At 42.7% G+C, this 20,093-nt stretch overlaps 3 protein-coding genes across 3 annotated transcripts; 2 read left to right on the forward strand and 1 right to left on the reverse strand.

The window, feature by feature from the left end:
- Nucleotides 1–6,616: 6,616 nt before the first annotated feature.
- On the forward strand, nt 6,617–10,170 carry bpifcl (BPI fold containing family C, like; the record flags this gene model as incomplete). The annotated part of the gene is made up of 15 exons (XM_084440775.1): nt 6,617–6,719; nt 6,808–6,922; nt 7,039–7,170; nt 7,297–7,452; nt 7,650–7,713; nt 7,803–7,863; nt 8,227–8,318; nt 8,537–8,713; nt 8,821–8,880; nt 8,992–9,159; nt 9,254–9,321; nt 9,415–9,457; nt 9,552–9,615; nt 9,713–9,789; nt 9,922–10,170. The coding sequence occupies 15 exons, from the start codon at nt 6,617–6,619 to the stop codon at nt 9,961–9,963; spliced, it is 1,422 nt and encodes a 473-aa protein (XP_084296901.1). The 3' UTR covers nt 9,964–10,170.
- A 177-nt stretch (nt 10,171–10,347) lies between these two features.
- Nucleotides 10,348–14,188, reverse strand: cdk5rap1 (CDK5 regulatory subunit associated protein 1). The gene is made up of 13 exons (XM_084441276.1): nt 13,869–14,188; nt 13,654–13,757; nt 13,508–13,542; nt 13,301–13,401; nt 12,971–13,181; nt 12,749–12,869; nt 12,442–12,672; nt 12,209–12,306; nt 12,039–12,094; nt 11,717–11,847; nt 11,473–11,622; nt 10,775–10,915; nt 10,348–10,621 (listed from the first exon to the last, which is right to left on the reverse strand). Exons 1-13 carry the CDS (start codon nt 14,164–14,166, stop codon nt 10,505–10,507), a joined length of 1,794 nt encoding a protein of 597 aa, XP_084297402.1. The 5' UTR covers nt 14,167–14,188; the 3' UTR covers nt 10,348–10,504.
- Nucleotides 14,189–17,214: 3,026 nt separating this feature from the next.
- ghrh (growth hormone releasing hormone) lies at nt 17,215–20,054 on the forward strand (the record flags this gene model as incomplete). Its single annotated transcript, XM_084441005.1, has 5 exons — nt 17,215–17,294; nt 18,434–18,529; nt 18,684–18,788; nt 19,786–19,909; nt 20,019–20,054. 5 exons carry the CDS (start codon nt 17,215–17,217, stop codon nt 20,052–20,054), a joined length of 441 nt encoding a protein of 146 aa, XP_084297131.1.
- Between the last annotated feature and the right edge of the window lie 39 nt (nt 20,055–20,093).

Raw genomic sequence — 20,093 nt, forward strand, 5'->3', positions numbered from 1 at the left:
TCTGTATGCTGAAAACTTAAAAGCATATTTCATGCGTTTAATTCCTGGATTTCTCTGCTTTGAAGTGTCCCTCAATGCATTTTGATGTAGCCTAGTTACCTACAGGCAAATCAACCATAACCTCAAAGCAGTCCTAATAAATAGTGAACTATTACTGTTATGCCGCAAGAAAACAACAATCCTCTTCTTCCAATAAGAAGCTGTGATAGCAGGCCCACTGGAAGTAGGCTACACAACTGCAGCAATGCAGTACAGCATACTTTCTGTCACTTGTTGTAGGACAACTATTAGAGCTGACATTGGTGTTTTTCAGTGCTTTGTCCATTGTATTATCCAATACTCTAATGATGTCTATAAAGTGCAACACTGTGACATTATGCATATTAGTGGAAAAACAGAATGAACACAGCTTAATAACCTTAACTTGGATCAACCATCTAGGCAGCGAACTTTGTCCAATGTTTGAGTCGGCACTCTGTATGTCATAGACATAACTCTCTATCTCTCCTGCTACTCCCCAGTCGATCCATGGCCAGGGGCCCAGAGCCTCAGCCACGGCCAGGCCGGAGCACTGACACCTCCAGTCAGCCTGCAGTGAGATATGACCCCTCCTACCTGGGACTGGGGGCTGCAAGGCTGATCTGGCCTGAAGGCAAGGATAGCCCTGTTTGGCAGGCAGGTGGGTGCACTGCTGGCCACAGAAGTGCTGAAACCAGGTAAATTCTGATTGGACGCCATCCTCTGCATTATCACAACTTGAATGCATCTCCTCGCAACAGAGGCAATACACCATCAACTGATGGAGCAGATAATGAGATCTGATAGGTCAATCCATGGGAGATGGTGGCAGGTTACGCATCTAAAACAGGAGATGTTCTAAAAGTAGGCTAATTAAGGCCACTTATCATTGCTTGTCATGTAGGCCTTGCCAAACAAAGGTGTTTTCCAATGAGTTGAATTAGTGGTCAGCTTGTTTTTGTGGAGGAAAATATGAATTTGCTCACAGTTTCTAATTAAAATGTGCAAAATCAGCATTTTACTGCTCCAACTTCATCACCAACTTCAAAAGGCAGCTTTAAAAGTGCTGAGCCAAGTAAGCTAATCTCTAATGATTTTACTCTTGATTACCAAGCGTGTGATTAATAAAGGGTAGAGGCTAGTTCCCATCATCAATGCAGAGACTCTAAACTCTACCCTAAACGGCCTCTGCGTTGATGGGAACAAGCTTTTACCGTTAATAAAGGGCATATCTTATCAACATTTTACAGATGGAATTACACTGCGAGCTCTGACTAGTAGGCTAGTGTGCATTGTAGGACTACTGCACAATACACTGCCTGATACAGTAGTAGCCTACTGCAAGCGTTCCAGTAGGCTAATTCTCCAAACTGTTAGGCCACATTAGGCTACAAACCACTGTAGAATTCAACTCAACTGCTAAATGTAAAGCAGATCACGCCCAAAAGGCTGTTTCCTCCCTCTGTGACAGATTGTGGTGTAAAATCATAAGGATGGCTTTGCCAAATAATCTGCACTGTTTTGAAAAGATTCAAAGGGGACCTCCAGCATCCTGTCTCTTAGCTGTCGGATCCCTGCTCTCCGTTCTCCCAGCCCAGGACAGCCAGGACGTGGCTAGTTCCCTCTCTTTGTTCCTTCCACCTCCACATGGTAGCCCCCCTGTGACAGGGGAGATAGGAACTCTGAAGTCAAAACGAAGGAACTGGATTCTCCCCAACAATCATGCCTGTGACAGCTCGCTGTAATTAATCTGGGAGATGCTTATAGTGACAAGGTTTTTGAAGAGGGCATGACCCATAGTCCAGCCCCCCCAGGTGGCCGTTTCAGGAACTATAGGGTCAGAGGGGACACACCCGTCCACGCTCTACCGCGCATGTGTGTCCGGCCTTGCCGCTGTTTCACATGGCAGGGAGTGCAGCTTTCTCACAGCTGCACAGGAAGTGAGCCATGGCATCCTCCCGAACCCTAACGCCCCAGCATGCAGCATCTGGACCACGACCATTACAACACCCACTCTGGGTCATTAGGATTTGAACTAAACTGGCAGCTGCAGGCCGTGTTCACATCATTCTGAATGATTAACATTTGTAGGATGCTGCACATATCTTTCCCGGGGAAGATGACTGTATCGGTAGGCCTGATTAATTCGTCATGAGCTCGCTTGTTAAAGCATGCTGGCCATTTCACTGCACTATGTGAAATGGCCAGCATGTCAGGCTGCATTACCCATGTTATCACCAATTACAGGTACCACATGAGAACATATTCAACTTATCTTGTATACCTCATTAATATACAGGACTAGAATGTAACCTCTTTAATTAGATTACCCACAGCTTTCCTTCTCATCTTTTTTCTACCTGTATGTGAACGACTGCACTCCTCATTGAGAATCCCAGGGAGTGAAGACAGGATAGCACAGCCTTCAATATCAGCTCTGAGTGATAAGGTTGATAGCTGTGCAATCGAGTGTGTACCCTTTATTTTAAAACAGAATTTGAAGATCTTTCATGAGTGATACAGGATTGAGATACAGGAGTGATAGTGCAACAATATAAAAAAAAGTGTGAATGAAGGTTTTGACACGTTCCATCAAAGATCAAACGATCAGCTCAGGCTTTGTGGGATATAAGATCAAGGGCATCAAACAAGACTCTGTTCACCCGTGATATGCAGTACCTTTCACTCATAAATGTAAGTTAAACATATTGTATGACCATGCAAACACAAAATCAGTCATATATTCTTAACCTGTCCAACATTTTTCCTTTCATCTGAACAACAGTCAATTTACAGATTAGGGCAAACACACGCCCTACGCACACATATACACACCCCACTCAGAGGCACAAGAGAAACCCGTAGTCTGTATCTGCAGCGGTGCAGGAGAGTTCTGAATGAGCCTGGATGTACTGAGTAGCAGAGCTACTGTGGATGTAGCAGGGGGCGACAGTAGTAGATGCAGCAGGGACAAGACGCAGGGTGGTGGAGCCATGCCCAGGCCCCCCAGCTGCATGGAGCAGGGGCACAGACAGGCCTTCTCTCAGGGCACATTGCTCCTTTTATACCTTGACACACTGGAGCATTGATTTAGGGTGTCCGTCCTCACTGCTCTGACCCAGCTCAGGTCCGCGCAGACCTCCGTAGTGGCACTCTTGTCAGAGTGACAACATTTCCCCCCCGTACATATATCATTTAAATAACTTAAACAGGTGATATGAGCATCTAGCCTTGTTAGTAGGGTCTAGTATCTATTAGAAGCGGGTGTCTCAGCGCAAAGTGTCATGCATATTGGAGGGAAAATATAAACACAAAGTTCAAATTCCTCAACGTTTCCTTTGAGGTCCACAAACACTCGTCAGCTTGAGCGAGGCTGTTCCGTGCTTTGCTGTGGTCCTCGGACCCTGCGGAGTTTGGATCTAGTCCTGGTTTACCATCTCCATCAGTGGGCTACGTCCCCATGCAGTGAGACAATTACAATGGAGTCATTGTGCATCATGCAATGCTGTTGGCATACTGTATAATGACAGAGACGTTCAGAGATTGAGTGGAATGGAGCCACTTCCAGCTCTCTTGTCAGACATCACTCCACTATGGTGCCCCCTGCTTGTTATTCTCAGCAGATCTCCGATGCACTGCCCAGCTCGCCTCAGATGCAAGATGAAGTGCCTTCTTTTTCAGCGCAATGCAGAATACTTCAGTATTTTGTCAGTAACCTCTGCTCCATCTAGCTTGTCAATATTGTCTGCTCCGGATGGCACTGTACCAGTCATCTGGGGAAGGGCATCCATGATTGCTACTGTATAAATGAATTAATTCCCCCTGCCATTTGACCGGAGGGGGGGTTAGGCCATCTGTGCCACCCTATTACAGGACAGTCAAACCATTTACAAGTAGCGTGTTCCCTTGGTTCCCCTCAACAGTATTGGCCTTTGTGATGACTGATTTAGATATCCAGGTCAGACTATTCAAATCACTGTGAATATTATGCTCAAAGCCATGCATTATCAATATACTCAATATACAGTAGACATCACACTGTTTGCTTTGCCTTCTATGCTGTTTAAGCCATCCGAATTGTCTCATCCAAGTCTGATAATGTAAAATGCATTTTGTATGTCACATGGTCCACCAAAGCACATTTTTTAATTTGCTCTTTATGGGATCCAGTGTTAAAGGGGCTCAGTAAACAACAGCTGTTAATATGGAATTCAGTTTTCATCATCAAGCATATTGTATTCACAATGGCTGCTGCATAGATTATCTGTTGCCCTAGCAACCCACAAAAATCTTTCAATGTTCCCAAACTGAGAGCAACACAGATTGACACGTGCTCATGCTCCAACCTCACCCTTCTTGATGTTGTTTCCTGTTCAGTGGCAAGAATAAAGCCATTGTGCTTTCATCCTCTCACAAGAGAGCAGTTAAAAGTTTCCTCACAATAATTAATAAAAGTGCTTTAATGGCTATGTCAACCAGATGCACTCTGCAGGTTCAAGGAAGGTCAATAGTCACAAATAATAGTTTAACAAATAATACAATCTGTATCACATTATACAGTACATCATTAGAAGTTGTTATACTGGGAGTCATGATTGATAGGACATTATGTTTTTGGCTGATCTATAGTGGGACTACTGGATAGGGCTGACTTGGGGAGGTATAGGCTTTAGGGAGATATAGGCTACTGCAAGACTGCCATCTATTGGATATCTTTAGAACTTCAGTGTAACAAAAATACACCTTTGAAACATTAATACTTTCATTAATAGCAGAAAAATTGGAGTGTTCCATGTAGGGAATACATTTTCCACATTCCACATACGATCTTCATGGACAGACTCTTGGGAGAATTTGACTGCAAAATAAACAAGAAAAGAAAAAAGCATGATTCATCATTGCTGTAAAAACAACACCTCTGTTTTGCTGTAGTCAGGGGTTGAATTCTATCTATGCCTACATTTTTATTGACACTAGTTATCACTCTTTTTTGTGTACTTTACTCTCAGGTATGCTGAAGTAGAAGTATTGGACATAGATGTATAGAAGTACAATTTCAAGAAATGGTGTATGACTTGCCAATGGCTAATCATACACCATTTCTCAAACAGCTCTTCCTGGTTCAGCAGACTGAATTAAAGGCCATGTGTCTCACTTCCCCTTTCATTCGTCCTGAGGCTAGCAAGGAACAACACCAAGAGAGGAGAAGCCATTTGTCCCTGTTTCAAGTTTAAGGTAAGTACTTAAAAGACGCTTTATGTAGTACAAAGCATGTGTTACATGTGATATTGTTTGATACAAAATAGGCAGTTCCTAGTGGGCCCATGGACCTCCTTGTGTGACTGTGTAAACACAAGTGAGTGTTTATGTGGAATGTGCTTCATCATGTTGAGTGCGATATTTAGTAAGAGGCATTGTTATAATGATGATATAGGCTACAGAATCAAATCTGTGTAGCAGCAATCTAGATGGTGGGTTGATAAGCACATGCTATTGTGTGAGAACACAGAATAAGGGTGGTTGAAGCCATGGAATAGGCTAATATTTCGTCATTTAGTATTTTTCGGATTGTAAAACCACTAAAAAGAAATTAATATAGGCTTCAAGTAACAATAAACTTTCCAAAGGGAGTTCACATTCCTTCACAAACATTCTCAATCACATGTGTGTGATTTAGCTGGTGAACGAGCTCTGTCTACCATCTTGTTTGCTCTTTTATTTTCAGTCCAAACATAATTCAATAAAAATCCAGCAGCCACTAACTCATCACAAGTCATGTGGCTTTATATTCAGCTCTGACAGACACACAGCTCTTTCAGAGGCCTAAGTGAATTAAGGCTGAATGGGCATGGCTCCCATCCCCCTGGGCTTCAGCAGGAAGACGCTGCTGTCACTGTGGCTGGGGATGGTATTGTCTCAAGAGATGGAATAACCAGAAAACAGAAGAACATTATTATATAAATTATGTTGATCAGTGAGATGGAGAACAGTTATTCTAGTAAAAGTGTGTTTGTATAAACAAAGATGATTTTCAGCTTGTGGTGATTGTAATTCTTTCAATTCGTGACATTAGATATTATACTATTAGTATTGTTTATACTACAGAAGGGGATAGTCCTTGCAAAAAGGGAGGAAAAAAAGTATCTGTCGTGTCTCTGGGTAGAGGAATGAACAGCAGAAAGGGAAGTGTTCCATTCCAGAAACTTCTGCTTGTCCCTGATGCATAATTATTAACTGTACAAACTGACAAATGCAACCAAAAGGTAGTTGGTAGGTCAGATCTTTGTTCAGTGCAGTGGACTGTGACTACTTTGCTTTTCACAAGGAACTAGTAAACCTTTAATTACGTTTATTGACTGGGAAGGAAGCAGCTTGTCTGTGTGCATCAAAGCATCATACAATCTTCATAGGACATGTAACACACTTACATTCTCTGATGTACTACAATTGTCAAGTGAAACATTTTATACAGATCCCAATCTCTGCATGTAGAAAATATGCATTTATCCTAATGATTGTTTATGTGTACTGTATAAGCCTACTGCATACCTAAAGGTATAATATTGATTGTGTCCTTCCACAGGTGACTGCAGTCAAGATGTCCCCATGGTGTTGGCTGGCTATCTTGGCTCTTATTCCCCAGACCCTGGGTGCAAACCCTGGCGTCAAGGTCAAACTCACAGAGAAAGGCCTTGAATATGGTGGGTTGAATATGGGATGATAGGTGAGGAGTCGTTGAAAAGCTAACTTGACTCTGATCATTTTAATGCCCTTCCCTCGTCTTTGCAGGCAGACAGATTGGCATGGCATCTCTACAGCAGAAACTCAAAGCCATCAAGGTTCCAGACATCTCAGGCTCACAGAGAGTTGATCCCATTGGCAAGGTCAAGTACAGTTTGACAGGGTAAGGACACAAGAATGTTTGTTTCCCTATTGTGCATTTGCTTTCACTTAGCAGTGTGTGAACTACAACACATTTTATTCACTATGATCTGAAACTGTTGCTACTGTATCCTGCAGAATCCAGATAGTCAATCTGGAATTGCCCAAGTCTGCACTGGGACTGGTGCCAGGAACAGGGGTCAGCCTGTCCATAGGGAACGCCATCATCAACCTGCATGGCAACTGGAGGGTCCGATACCTACGATTCATGTTAGTGCAGAAGAGAGGGGCAGGGGGTTGTCAGTGTCCTGACCTATACAGTAAGATGCATGATAGCATGCAGTCCTTGTCCCAAGGGTCTGTGTTGACATCTTGTTTCTCCCTATAACAACACAGAAAAGACAGTGGCTCTTTCGACCTGGCGGTGAATGGACTGACCATCACTACAAGCATTGCCATTAAGAGCGACGAGACAGGTCGGCCTGTGGTCAGTAGTGTCAACTGTGTGGCCAACCTGGGCAGCGCCAGCGTCAAATTCCATGGAGGAGCCAGGTAAATCCAGTCTATGGGTAAATATTGTCTTGAACTAAAAAAAAAGCAAGCGATACAGTGGCACGCCAATGGATTTAGCAAGCATCAAAGCAGTTTTACATGACAGAAATGTGAATTTTGCAGGTTTGAGTTCCTTGTCGTTATCTACCACAGAGGTAGTCACAACCTCTTGAATTTATGCGTTTCCTGTTTTTTAGCTGGCTGTATAACCTCTTCAGTTCCTACATTGACAAGGCCCTGCAGAGTGCACTGCAGAAACAGGTGAGCAACAGCCTAGTGAACAATCTCAGTCTTTATAACTCAATGCGTCACTTTACCTGCTAACCATCATTGTAACGTGTCTGTTCCAGATCTGCCCCCTGGTGGCCGATGCTATATCCGACATGAACCCTCAGCTGAAAACACTCAATGGTACAAGATTATTGCTCACTAGATCAGGATGGTCTCACGAGGCTAACAACATTATTCTAGATTGGATTGGGGTCAATACCATTCCAATTTAGTCAATTCAAGATATGAGATTAAATAAAAATGCAACAATTGAAACACTTGATACAAAAACTTTCTCATCACTCTTGTCTAAAAGTTTTGAAATAATTTGCCTTAGGTGACACAATTGATTTATGTTTCAATTCTGAATTGTTAGAATTGAAACTGAACTGACCCCAGCCCTGATTCTAGCATGCATATACTTTTTCATTAATACAATTACTAGTATTACAATTTATGATTCTGATTGCATTACATGGGGCTTGTTATGGTTTTATCTTTCAGTTCTAGCCAAAGTGGACCAGTATGCTGAGATTGAATATTCAATGGTGTCGTCGCCAACCATTTCAAACTCCTCCATTGATTTCAGTTTGAAGGTGAGTCGCCTCCTGTCAGTCAGTGCATCATCGTTCTTAAATTGTGGATACAGCTTGGGGACAGTATAGAGAGACAGAGACCCAAGATCAATTCACAGTAACACAATCAGGCAAACAGCCACTCAGATGACTTGTCTGATGTTATCTGATCCCTGTCTCTTCCATCTTCCCCTCTGTCCGTTTCTCGCTCAATCCGTCTCTTTCACTTTCTTTTCAAGGGTGAGTTCTATAACATCGGAGCACATCAGGAGCCTCCGTTCGCAGCTGCGCCTTTCTCCCTGCCTCCTCAGGTCAACAACATGCTGTACATCGGGGTCTCCTCGTTCACCATCAACTCCGCCGGCTTTGTTTACAACAAAGTCGGCGCTCTCAGCCTGTACATCACTGATGACATGGTGAGCTTATAATTCTCATAAAGGAAATGTTAGGGAATATGGTACTTGTTCTAGAGCCACTCATCCAAATAGAGATCAAAGTTCCACTATCCCTTTGCCTCTGACAGATTCCTCCCAGTTCTCCCATCCGACTGAACACCAGAACATTCGGCACATTCATTCCGCAGGTGACGAGTACGACACTAACCCCTCTGCCTCGTTGGCCGTTTGTTTCTGAGCGAGAGCATCAGCTGTCTCCTCAGGATCTACATTGACGTTTGTTATGTATCTGTTTCAAGATAGCGAAGCGTTTCCCTGGTCTGATGATGAAACTGCTGGTGAAGACCACGAAGGAGCCCGCCGTCACCTTTGAACCCAACAACGTGACGCTGCAGGCCACCAGCACTGTGACCGCCTATGCCGTCCAGCCCAACACCACGCTGTCGCCCCTCTTTGTCCTTAATATGGTCAGCAACAGTCAAGGGAGAAAGGAGGTAGGATGCTGTCATTCAGGCATCGTCCGTTTTATTTACCTCTTCATGTTCTCTGTTGTCTCCATAGGAGGCCAGTGTAAGCGCTCGAGTGTACGTGGCATATGTGAAACTGGCTGGAGCTGTGACCCTGAACAAGTGAGTGTTACATACAGTCCCCACGAGTGCAAATGCAGATGAAAAGTCCTTCAGAGCTGATGGACTGAGATTGATAATGGCCGTTTTCCACAGGATGGCGATGACACTGGGTACTAGTTATGTTGGAGACTTTCAGGTAAAGATAGTCCCAGAAATCTTTTACTTGCAAAAACAAGTCTTGCATCCTTCTGGACATGTATCTAAAGAGTGATATGTAATATTGCAAACAGGTGAAATCTCTTGACAACATCTTACTGATGGTCCTCAAGGTGGCTGTGATACCCAAGGTTAATGGTAAGTGCTGCTTTCATATTCCGTTGGATATGTGATGCCACTGCTCTGCTGTTGTGGTTGACCACAGGATGACCAACCCAGCGTTTGTCCTCTATAGCTCGGCTGCAGAAGGGTTATCCACTTCCCTCGCTGGGGAAGATGAACCTTGTGAACACTCAGCTGCAGGTCCTCAAGGTACAGTGAGATTCTGTATGACTATGTCAGCCTCTCTGCTGGATTAGTGGTCAAGCAATCATTAAAAGTTAATGAGCGGCATACCTATCAATATATTATGTTTAACATGTACTTTTTTTTCCAACTTTCCAGGATTACATGCTGATTGGCACAGATGTTCAGTTCACAGGATGAACGGCACGTAAAGAGATTCTATTATTTTCAAATCAACACTCAAACGACAGATGTAATCAGGATTCGCATTGACATGGAGAACAGTTTTTGTTACAGTCCAAAAAAAGTGTTAACAAAGATGATTTTTTAGCTTGTGATGATTGTAATTCAGGTGGCATTAGATATTAATTGTTTATACTACAGAAGGGGATGGTCTTTGCAAAAAGGAATGTGTCTTTGGAAAGAGGAAAGAACTGCAGAAAATGAAGTGTTGGGCCATTCAAGTAATCAAAATTTGCTTCACTGTGATCTTTATAATGATGAACAAATTTGTATTAACACATTTTAAATAATACAGTTTTTTAAATATATATATCAATAGTTTATCTTTTATCTGTCTGTTGTCTGTGGTTTGAGGTGTTTTCAAATGATGGTGCTGTAGCAAGGGTCCATCATGGCATAACGTCTTGCGGTCTCACTTTCCATGAAACTCTCCATTATCCTCAGGTGCACACTCTCCAATAGTGCACTGGTTAAAGCTCTAACCGATGATGAGTCTGGTTCAGGCCGAACCCATCTGTCCGTCATGGCAGTGGTCAGACAGACGTCTCACTGAATCACTCATGGAAGTGTGGCTCAGCGCACGGCCTCGCAAACTCTGGGAGTTGGCTGATGTAATCTGCATGGGGGACAAACAAGCACAGCACTACATAAGCATCAAATCATTTTTTCTGTATTGTTTCAAACAGTGTTTCAGCCAAAAAGTGTAAGTCAAGACTCACCACCTACCCTCCCTACCGACATACTTACAAACCATGGAACTGTAGTTTACCTTGATGAGGACGTAGTCCCCGGGGTTGATGGGGGCGGTGGAAGTGTCTTCAGGCTGAATGGCTGCATCTTGTCTGGGGAAGATCACCTTCACGTTCCCATCATTCCTCCCACACAGGTCCTGAGCAGACCTCTTACTCTCCTGAGAAAAAAAGAAAGAAATCTAGGAGTCGAGAAACACTCTTCCACCAGTCTGTGACGGACTTCATTTCACTCTACGTTGTGTTTTATGTGTCGCTCGTTCCTCAGACCCTTGTTAAGGGCGGGACCTGCAACCTTGTGCTCCCAAGTTGGATGTGCTAACAGCTATGCATTACATTACAATCATTTAGCTGATGCTTTTATCCAAAGCGACTTACAATAATTGCATTTAACATAGGAAAAGTCATTGTACTACTACTTGCCAGAACTCACAAGTGTATCTCCTTTCTAAAACAAGTGACTAAGAACATAATCTAGTGATGAAGGCAAAGTGCAAAAATAGCAATTATGCCAAGACAGATATCCCGCTCAGCAGGGTCGTTAGCACATCCTTTATACTAGGGGAGTGAGTTTCACTACTTGACAACTACTCTACTTTAGCCTCCTCATTACAAGTGGACTGTGCTTCTAAGACATAAATACCCCATGATAAAATCAGATGAAAAATAGGTATCTCAAAAAATGAAGATGCAGTAGAAATCCAGTCGCAGTACTCACTCCTTCCACTAGGACGAGCTGTGTACTGCCGATGAGTGTGGCGTTGACTTTGGCACTCTTTTCTCTGAACACACTGATGAGCTCCTCCAACCTTCGTTGCTTCTCCTCGGCTGGGACATCGTCCTGGAGACGGTGGAACGCATGGGTTTTCTAGAGGAGAAGACAGGAAGTATGAGGGTACAGACAGGAAATCACATTACAAAGATTAAACATAACAGTGAGGGCTTTAGATGGTTGAGTTCACCTTCCTCATGCTGTAGGCGAACAGGAATCCCACATTGTAGCCCACCTCCCTGATCAGAGACAGGGTCTGTTGGTGGTCTTCCTCCGTCTCCCCACAGAAGCCTGCGATGAAGTCACTGCTGAGGCTCACCCCTGACACCCACCCACCCACACACCCACACACACACACACACACACACACACACAGACAGACTTAAGGTTGAAGGTTGAAAATATCTCTTCAACATACAGCACAAAAGATTCAGCCCTCTCGATGATAATTGGGTACAGCGTATAGTTCCACACAGCAGTTAGAGCTCATATCAAACACTCATATTGTCTACCCGGTATTATCCTCCGGATGTTCTCCACAAGCTCCAGGTACGCCTCTCTTGTGTAGCTGTAATTCAAAATTGACAAATACACAGTACATTAAAATGTATGACATTTTAAACCTCTTTCATACTAATAAACAGCTGAATCAATAGGCAGTTTCTAAAGGTCGGTCTTTTACCCCCGCCGCATGGCCTGTAGGACACTGCTGCTACCACTCTGAGCAGGGAGGTGGATCTGCTTACAGATGTTCCCCCTCTCTTCAATCAGCTGTAACACCTGCGCAGACAAACCAGGATAGAGCAGAGAGCCCACGTCAGGTAAACAATGCCAGATCACAAACTAGCCAAACTATGGACAAAACAGAATCAGAATAACGGCATGATCATCATAAACTCTTATCAGCCATCGTACCTCATCGGGGAAGTCCTTGGGGTGAGGAGAGGTGAACCTGATTCTCATGTCTGGTGCGATCAGGGACACCCTGTCCAGCAGGTCAGCGAAGCGCAGGCCTCCCTGTCGGGCTCGGTACACAGTCCGGAAACCCCGGCTCAGCTGGCTCGGATCTGGGCCACAGAACTGCTCCTCAGACGTGTCCCTGTAGCTGTTGACGTTCTGACCGAGCAGGGTCACCTCCTTCACTCCCTGGGAAGACACGGAGAGGGGAGATGCAGCACGTGCGGACGCCTACAGCTGCTGACTGAGGGAAGGCGGATCTCACCTGCTCAGCCAGGATACGGACCTCCTCAAGGATGGAGGCCACGGGGCGACTCCTCTCCCTGCCTCGGGTGAACGGGACGACGCAGTAACTGCACATGTTGTCACACCCTCGCATGATAGACCTACGACACAGATAAATAATACTGAATGCCTATGGGTGCACACAGCAGATCAGGAGTAAACTGCCTCGGTTGCAGCAGGCCTAACAGAGAAAGTCACTCACACAAAAGCACTGTACCCCTGAGGGGTGTGGTGAACAGGCATGACATCAGCGTAGGTCTCCTCTAGGGAGAGCAACACGTTGCTCGCCCGTTGGCCACCATGGGCCACAGACAGGAGCCACGGGAGGTCCCGGTACGCATCTGGACCAGCCAGGACATCCACCAGCTTCTCCCGCTCCAGCAGCTCGGTTTTCAGCCTCTCTGCCATGCAGCCTGGAGGTAGACACACACGCACACACACACACTGTGACATCCAGTGTAGCTCCTGTTAAATTAGCGTAATGTATCCACAGAATAATAATAAAAATAATAATTTTGGTCAAGTCATCTACCTAAAACACCAATTTTCATTGGTGTGCAAGTCTTTAGCCGTCTCTTCTTCAGGGCTGTGAGTTGCTTTAGTCTGTTCCAGATTGTTTGTTCAGCTTTCTCTCTGAAAGGTTAGTCCTCACATCAGATATGCTGAAACTTGCAGATCAAACATCAACAAATCATTGTTGAGATTCCCATACTGTATACACATGTGTACTTTAGCCTACCTTATAGAGCATGTAACAAGGAGGACAACATCAGCCTGGAAAACATAAGGATAGGATATTACCTATTATTATTATTAATATTATTATTATTATTATTAATATTATTATTATTATTATACCATTATTTGTTAAGTATTGTTTAGCACCTCTGTAAAATCACTTGTGCGTTGATAACCCTTCTTCTGCAATATGGACCAGGCAATTTCTGTGTCGTTAACGTTCATCTGACAGCCATATGTTTCAAAGCACACTATAAGACAAAGGCATGGGCAATGGTATTTTCAAAAACAATACATTTCAGTCATTTTTTCTACATTATCCGAATGACTGTAGCTAATGTAACACATTGTACATAGCCTACCTTTCCTTGAATTACCCCTTTCTGAATCCTCAGGAAGATACGCATGCTTGTCAGTGTATCCGTCAACCAAATAACCAACGGCAGGCTTTTGGCTGAGAAGGGAGGCGTCCTTGACGAACTCATGAAAACTCGGACCAGTGGATAACTGAGTCTTGAATTTATCTACCCTGTTCTCCTCTTTTGATGTGATGCTGATCAACTTCGAACAAAACCTGTGACTTACTATGTTCACTTTATGTGGCCATCGTTGTAGAAACGATACCAGAGGTCTTAAGCCCTTGGTGCGTTTCATATTCATAGAGACTAACCTCGACCTAACCTAGCACTCTAACAGTTACGAGCAACTTTCAAACAGCTATAGCCCTACAACTTCCACTTTTCATCATTAGCTGATATTGCGATGCTTATTTCTGCTAATGTAACGCTGCAATCGTTCCGCTGTCAAGCTAAACCGTTGTCATTCTTCACTTTTTTTAACAGAACACACAAAAAAAACGTCCGTCTGTCAAAAGTATCCTCCTCTAGTACGTTACGTTAATTGAGTCCGTCTTGAACTACCCCCAGCAAACACTTTTTGGTTCCTAGAGGTAATGGGAATGTTATATTTTGGTTACGGATACGTTAGCAAAACACACATTTTGATTCTCCTCGGGCTCTCGTGAGTCTCATGGGTCTCCCTAGCTGTCATGGGTTAATTTATACGAAAATGTTACATGATCAGCTACAAATAAATGATAATATGATTTTTTTTAAATGCTGCAAATTAACTATTCATTTAATTGTAAAATACAATTAAATAATCAGTGTGTCTCCCGGAACCTCAAGTGGGAGCTGTCCATCAGCTCCCTCACCAAAAAAGCACAGCAGAGGATGTACTTCCTGAGGCAGCTGAAGAAATTCAACATGCCAAAGGCAATGATGGTAGCCTACTCCTCTACACCTCCATCATCAAGTCCATCTTCACCTCCTCCATCACCATCTGGTTCTCAGCCACAACAGACAAAGACAAAGGCAGGCTGCTGTGCATCATCCACTCTGCTGAGAGGGTGATCGGCTGTAGACTGCCATTCCTACAGGACCTGCACGCCTCCAGGACCCTAAAACGGGCCAGAAAGATCGTGGCCAACCTCTCCCATCTCGGTCACAGTCTCTTTGACCCACTCCCCTCTGGCAGGAGACTGCGGTCCACCTGCTCCACATCCCACAAAAACAGCTTCTTTCCCACAGCCATCAGACTCATTAACAAGGCTCATGTCCCCCCCATGACGCTCCCCCCACTGACTCTATACCCCTTGCACCACTTGCACACAACCTCTGATTGTTTCACATACCTTAATGGCACTCACACACTGTATAAATATAACCGCTCATCTATCACACTGCACTCTGCACACACACTATAGCCTACATGCACTCACCACACTCCAGTCTGTATACAAGGCAAGGCAAGGCAAGGCAAGGCAAGGCAAGGCAAGGCAAGGCAAGGCAAGGCAAGGCAAGGCAAGGCAAGGCAAGGCAAGGCAAGGCAAGGCAAGGCAAGGCAAGGCAAGTTTATTTATATAGCACATTTCAGCCACAGGGCAATTCAAGGTGCTTTATATGAGACATTAAAAGCATTAAAACAAAAAGCAAGACATTATAGACATTTAAAACAAAAGGCAGGACAAATTAAAAGCATTAAAACAAAAAGCAAGTCATTATAGACATTTAAACAAAAAGCAGGACAAATAGAATATAGAAATAAAAGTTACAGTGCAGTATACTGGTAAACATAGCTCCTCTTAGAAAGCAGTGGCAAAAAGAAAAGTCTTCAGGCTTGTTTTTAAAAGAACCAAGAGTTGCAGCAGACCTGCAGTTTTCTGGAAGTTTGTTCCAGATATGTGGAGCATAAAAACTGAATGCTGCTTCTCCATGTTTTGTTTTAACTCTGGGGACAGAAAGCAGACCTGTGCCAGACGACCTGAGGGGTCTGGATGGTTCATAGCATATGAGCAGATCAGAGATATATTTTGGCCCTAGACCATTCAGTGCTTTATAAACCAACAGCAGTATTTTAAAGTCAATTCTTTGACAGACAGGAAGCCAGTGTAAAGACCTTAGTACTGGTGTGATATGCTCCACTTTCTTAGTCTTAGTGAGGACTCGAGCAGCAGCGTTCTGAATCAGCTGCAGCTGTCTGATCGATTTTTTAGAGAGACCTGTATACATGCCGTTACAGTAGTCGAGTCTACTGAAGATAAACGCATGGACAAGTTCAGTACATACATTTTATTTGCGCCTCTCTTTTTAAAACAGTATATCATATTTTATATTGCACTGTATTTTGTTTGCACTGTATTTTGTATTTGCACAGTTTTTTTCATTGTTTTTGCATTCTGCACTGCCCTGTCCTGCACCCTGTCCTATGTCTGCAACAGCATACTGTATGCCTTAACCCTAGTCAAATTCCTAGTACTGTATGTGTGAACACTTCCTAGTATGTGTGAACCATATACATGGCCAATAAAACTGATTTTGAATCGTGAATTATGTGCACACACAAACTGATACAAGGCTTAACTATGTACATAATGTTGGCAGCGAGAGAGAGATAAAGAGAGAGAGAGAGAAAGAGAGAGAGAGAGAGAGAGAGAGAGAGAGAGAAGTAGCCTACCACTACTGTAGGTGATGTCACTGGACCCTGTGATTGGCTTGGTTTAAAATATTTATTCAGAGGAGTGTGGTATGAATACACACAAAGAGGTGCCAGAATCTACTCGCTGTCCAGTGGCTATTATTGTACTTCACACACAGGAATAATGATTAGAGAAGCCTGCATAAGGAACTGATATTAAGGGCAGCAGGAGAATCCACACAGCACAGCAAAAGATAAATCAAGGTAACATACTTAGAATAATACATCAATTGATATACTATTGGCTCTTGAAAACTGCTAAATTATGTCATATTATTAGTTAGCTACAGTATGCTGTGTGTGTGTATTATATATGATGTAACATATTAATTGATTTCTTTGTACAGCCTCTGATAACATTTGATTATTAATCTTCAAATGCAACTAACACACACATTCTCATAATCATAATCACTTTCTCATCCTCATAAAACCTATGTAACAAAGGTTTCCCTTTTTAACCAAGATAAGCTATTTTGATTATTTGTTGTTTTCTGAAGTTCTGAGTGAAATATTGCGGGATACAAGTCTACTTTTACTAGAACTCCAGGGCTCTGGTATCAGATGAGGCCAAGTGAAGAAACTGTGGTTTCAGCGTTTTTTGTAATGCAATTTAAACACTGCTGTCATTTCTTCCAGCAATCCATTTTGCCCAGACCTACAGTAGCCGTGATGATGGAGAGAGCTGCACTGCTAGTGTTTTGCTGTTTGGTTATGTCTTTATCAGGCTCCCCAGTCTACCCCTCTATAAGGTAAGTTCAGAGACTTCTGACTGACTTTCAATCATAATTTCAATAGCATTACTGTACATATATCCCACAAAATGTATTTGAATCAATACATTAATTTGGTGAATGGCCATCAGTGATTGATGTTTTTTTAAGTAGCTTACAAGTTGTCTTGAAATATGACTAATATGTGATCTTGTGTTCTAAAATAATGATATATTTATACAGTAGACTTTAAATGATCCAACTTAAATGTGAAGCAATTCACATCAGTCTCACTGCCAGTTGAACCGTGAAAGGTCACTAATCATTTGTTCTGCTCCTGGAATCACTGTGAAATTGGTAGTAATTGCAGGAGTACCATGTGATTGACAATCTTGTATCTTTATTTGATATATCATAAGCCAGATATGACCAGCTGTGATATGTGATATGACCATCACATTTTAAAATGTCAGCACCATCATCTTTGCCTCTCTGCAAAACAGTCAACTCAATACAATAATCTGTTTTGCTTATAATTTTGATGCTGAATAGAGCGATACACTTGAACAGAGGTTATCAACCACATACTGTAATGTCTTATTTTCCTTGATCAGGGCACATGGTCTCTCTCAGCTGTTTGTATAATATATACAGTAAATATATATATACATATATTACATTAGTAAAATAGTTATATATATATTATTATTATTATTATTATTATTATTACAAATGTAATGTTCTACCTGTGCTGAGCATTGGCTGTGTGCATGCAAGATAAAAACTGGGTTCCCATAAATGACAAGAAAAGTCCCTACAGCCAGAAAACTGTCTATGAACATGATGTCCTGAATCCTACTCTGCCTGTCACAATGTGTCCTGTGCTCTTGTTATGCTAACAAGGGTCAACAGGTCTATATGTCACTAAAATGTGTAACAATTATGCAGACAAAAACAGTTATGCAGACAAAGAGAACAATGATGAATCAGAGCATTCATCTGACCTGAATAAATCTGAAAAGTGCATATGATTAGTTTGTTCAAAAGAGCATATTACCTCATATATACTTTAGATTTATTCTCATGATGGAACAAGCAGAATCTGAAAACCTCAACATTGTTGGTTTCTAATCCAACTTGACAATGTTAAAATATGACTGTTTTTTTTATGTTGCCAGGTTTGGGCAGGGGGACATGTCCATCCTGATGACCTCATATCCTGAACCAGTGCTAGAAGGGAGCAATACTCCTCTCACACAACAAGCTGAGCTACGGTTAGTGCCACAGCAAAGCCCCAGTGGCTTTCCTACAGTATGACTGTACTGGGTTTTTACTGGAAGCCGTGTACTCTTTGACCGTAAGGAGAAACCATATCCAGCGTTACAATGACATGATCCCTGATGTCCTCATATCCATCCCCCATCTTAGGTCGGTAAGACACGCTGATGCCATCTTCACCAACAGCTACAGGAAAGTCCTGGGTCAAATCTCTGCCCGAAGGTTCCTTCAGACCATCATGGGGAAACGGCTAGGGTGAGTAGTGCAGAAGTGATCCACACACACAACTCAATGTATTTGCACAATCAGTGACACGTTGGGAGCATTTTGTCACTCCTCCCCTTTTAGACTTGAAGTTATACTATTAGTATGGGCTTAAAGTACAGAATGTCTGTCTTTTTGAGGGTCTTTCTATCCATATCTGGTAAACTGTTTAGAAATCACATCCTCTACTGTACTGTGCATAGTCTACCCATTTCAGGGCATCTAAAGTATTTGGCTTTACAGCTGTTTTTACCACGTAGAGTGTGTTTCTTTCCATTGTTTGTGCATGCAGAGTACTGTTAATTTCCGGTTGATTTCAGACTTTGCATTTACCTTCTAAGGCTGGTGATGTCAACGTTAGAACCAAAGAAGTGTCATAAAATGCATGTACAGTTCTGGAACAAAGTGTGACATACAGTAGGCCTAGAAGATTAGTGGAAAGAAGAAGGTTAAGAGAAAATATGGAACTGCCATAACCCCTCATATATGAAACATGGCAGCGATTGTGTTATGGTTTGGTCATGTATGGCTTCCAACCAATTCCTACAAACTCTGGACAGAACTAGAGCAAGTCAGTGGCTTTAGTAAAGGCCTGGCGGAGCACCACCAGGAAAGACACCCAGCATTTGTTGATATTTATGTGTCACAGACCTCAGGCAGTCATTGAGTGGATGAGGGCCCAAGTACTAAACACAACTACTGTATTGTACGTAATGTTAATCTGTCCTCATAGTTTTTGTTGGGAGGACTATGTACAAAATGGTTTTGATTTCTAAGAGCTTCACCTGATATGGATGAAAACACCTTTAAATTATCATGTTCTATGGTCATTGCAAGTCGAGGTGTACAGAGGCAAAATAACTGTCACTGTCCAGTTATCTTTTGAGTTAACTGTATGAGTTATCACAATGATGTCAAACCATACGTTTCAGAAAGAATGTAAGACTGGACTTCAGAACTTGTTTTAATTTTATTCTATTTCACTCAGACAGAAAACGGAGAGCTATGTGAAACGTCAATCAGGTATCTACAAGGGGACCTACAAACAGGATCTAACATCCATACAGAGAGAACAGAGTTATATCCATCAACACAAGAATCGTAAAAGACAGGTAACATTGCTGTCAGGGCACATCTATAAATCTCACCTCCAGTTTTGATATACTGCCTGTGAGAGTGAACCCCTGTGACAAATTAAATAAATAAATTTGTTCTTTACAGGTTCCTATGTTGAGCGTCTCCCTGAAATTGGTTTAGACATGTTTCTCTGGTGATGAAAAATCCTGAACACCACTA

Source organism: Borostomias antarcticus (genome assembly GCF_949987555.1).
Source record: "Borostomias antarcticus genome assembly, chromosome: 7".
NCBI classification, from domain to species: domain Eukaryota; kingdom Metazoa; phylum Chordata; class Actinopteri; order Stomiiformes; family Stomiidae; genus Borostomias; species Borostomias antarcticus.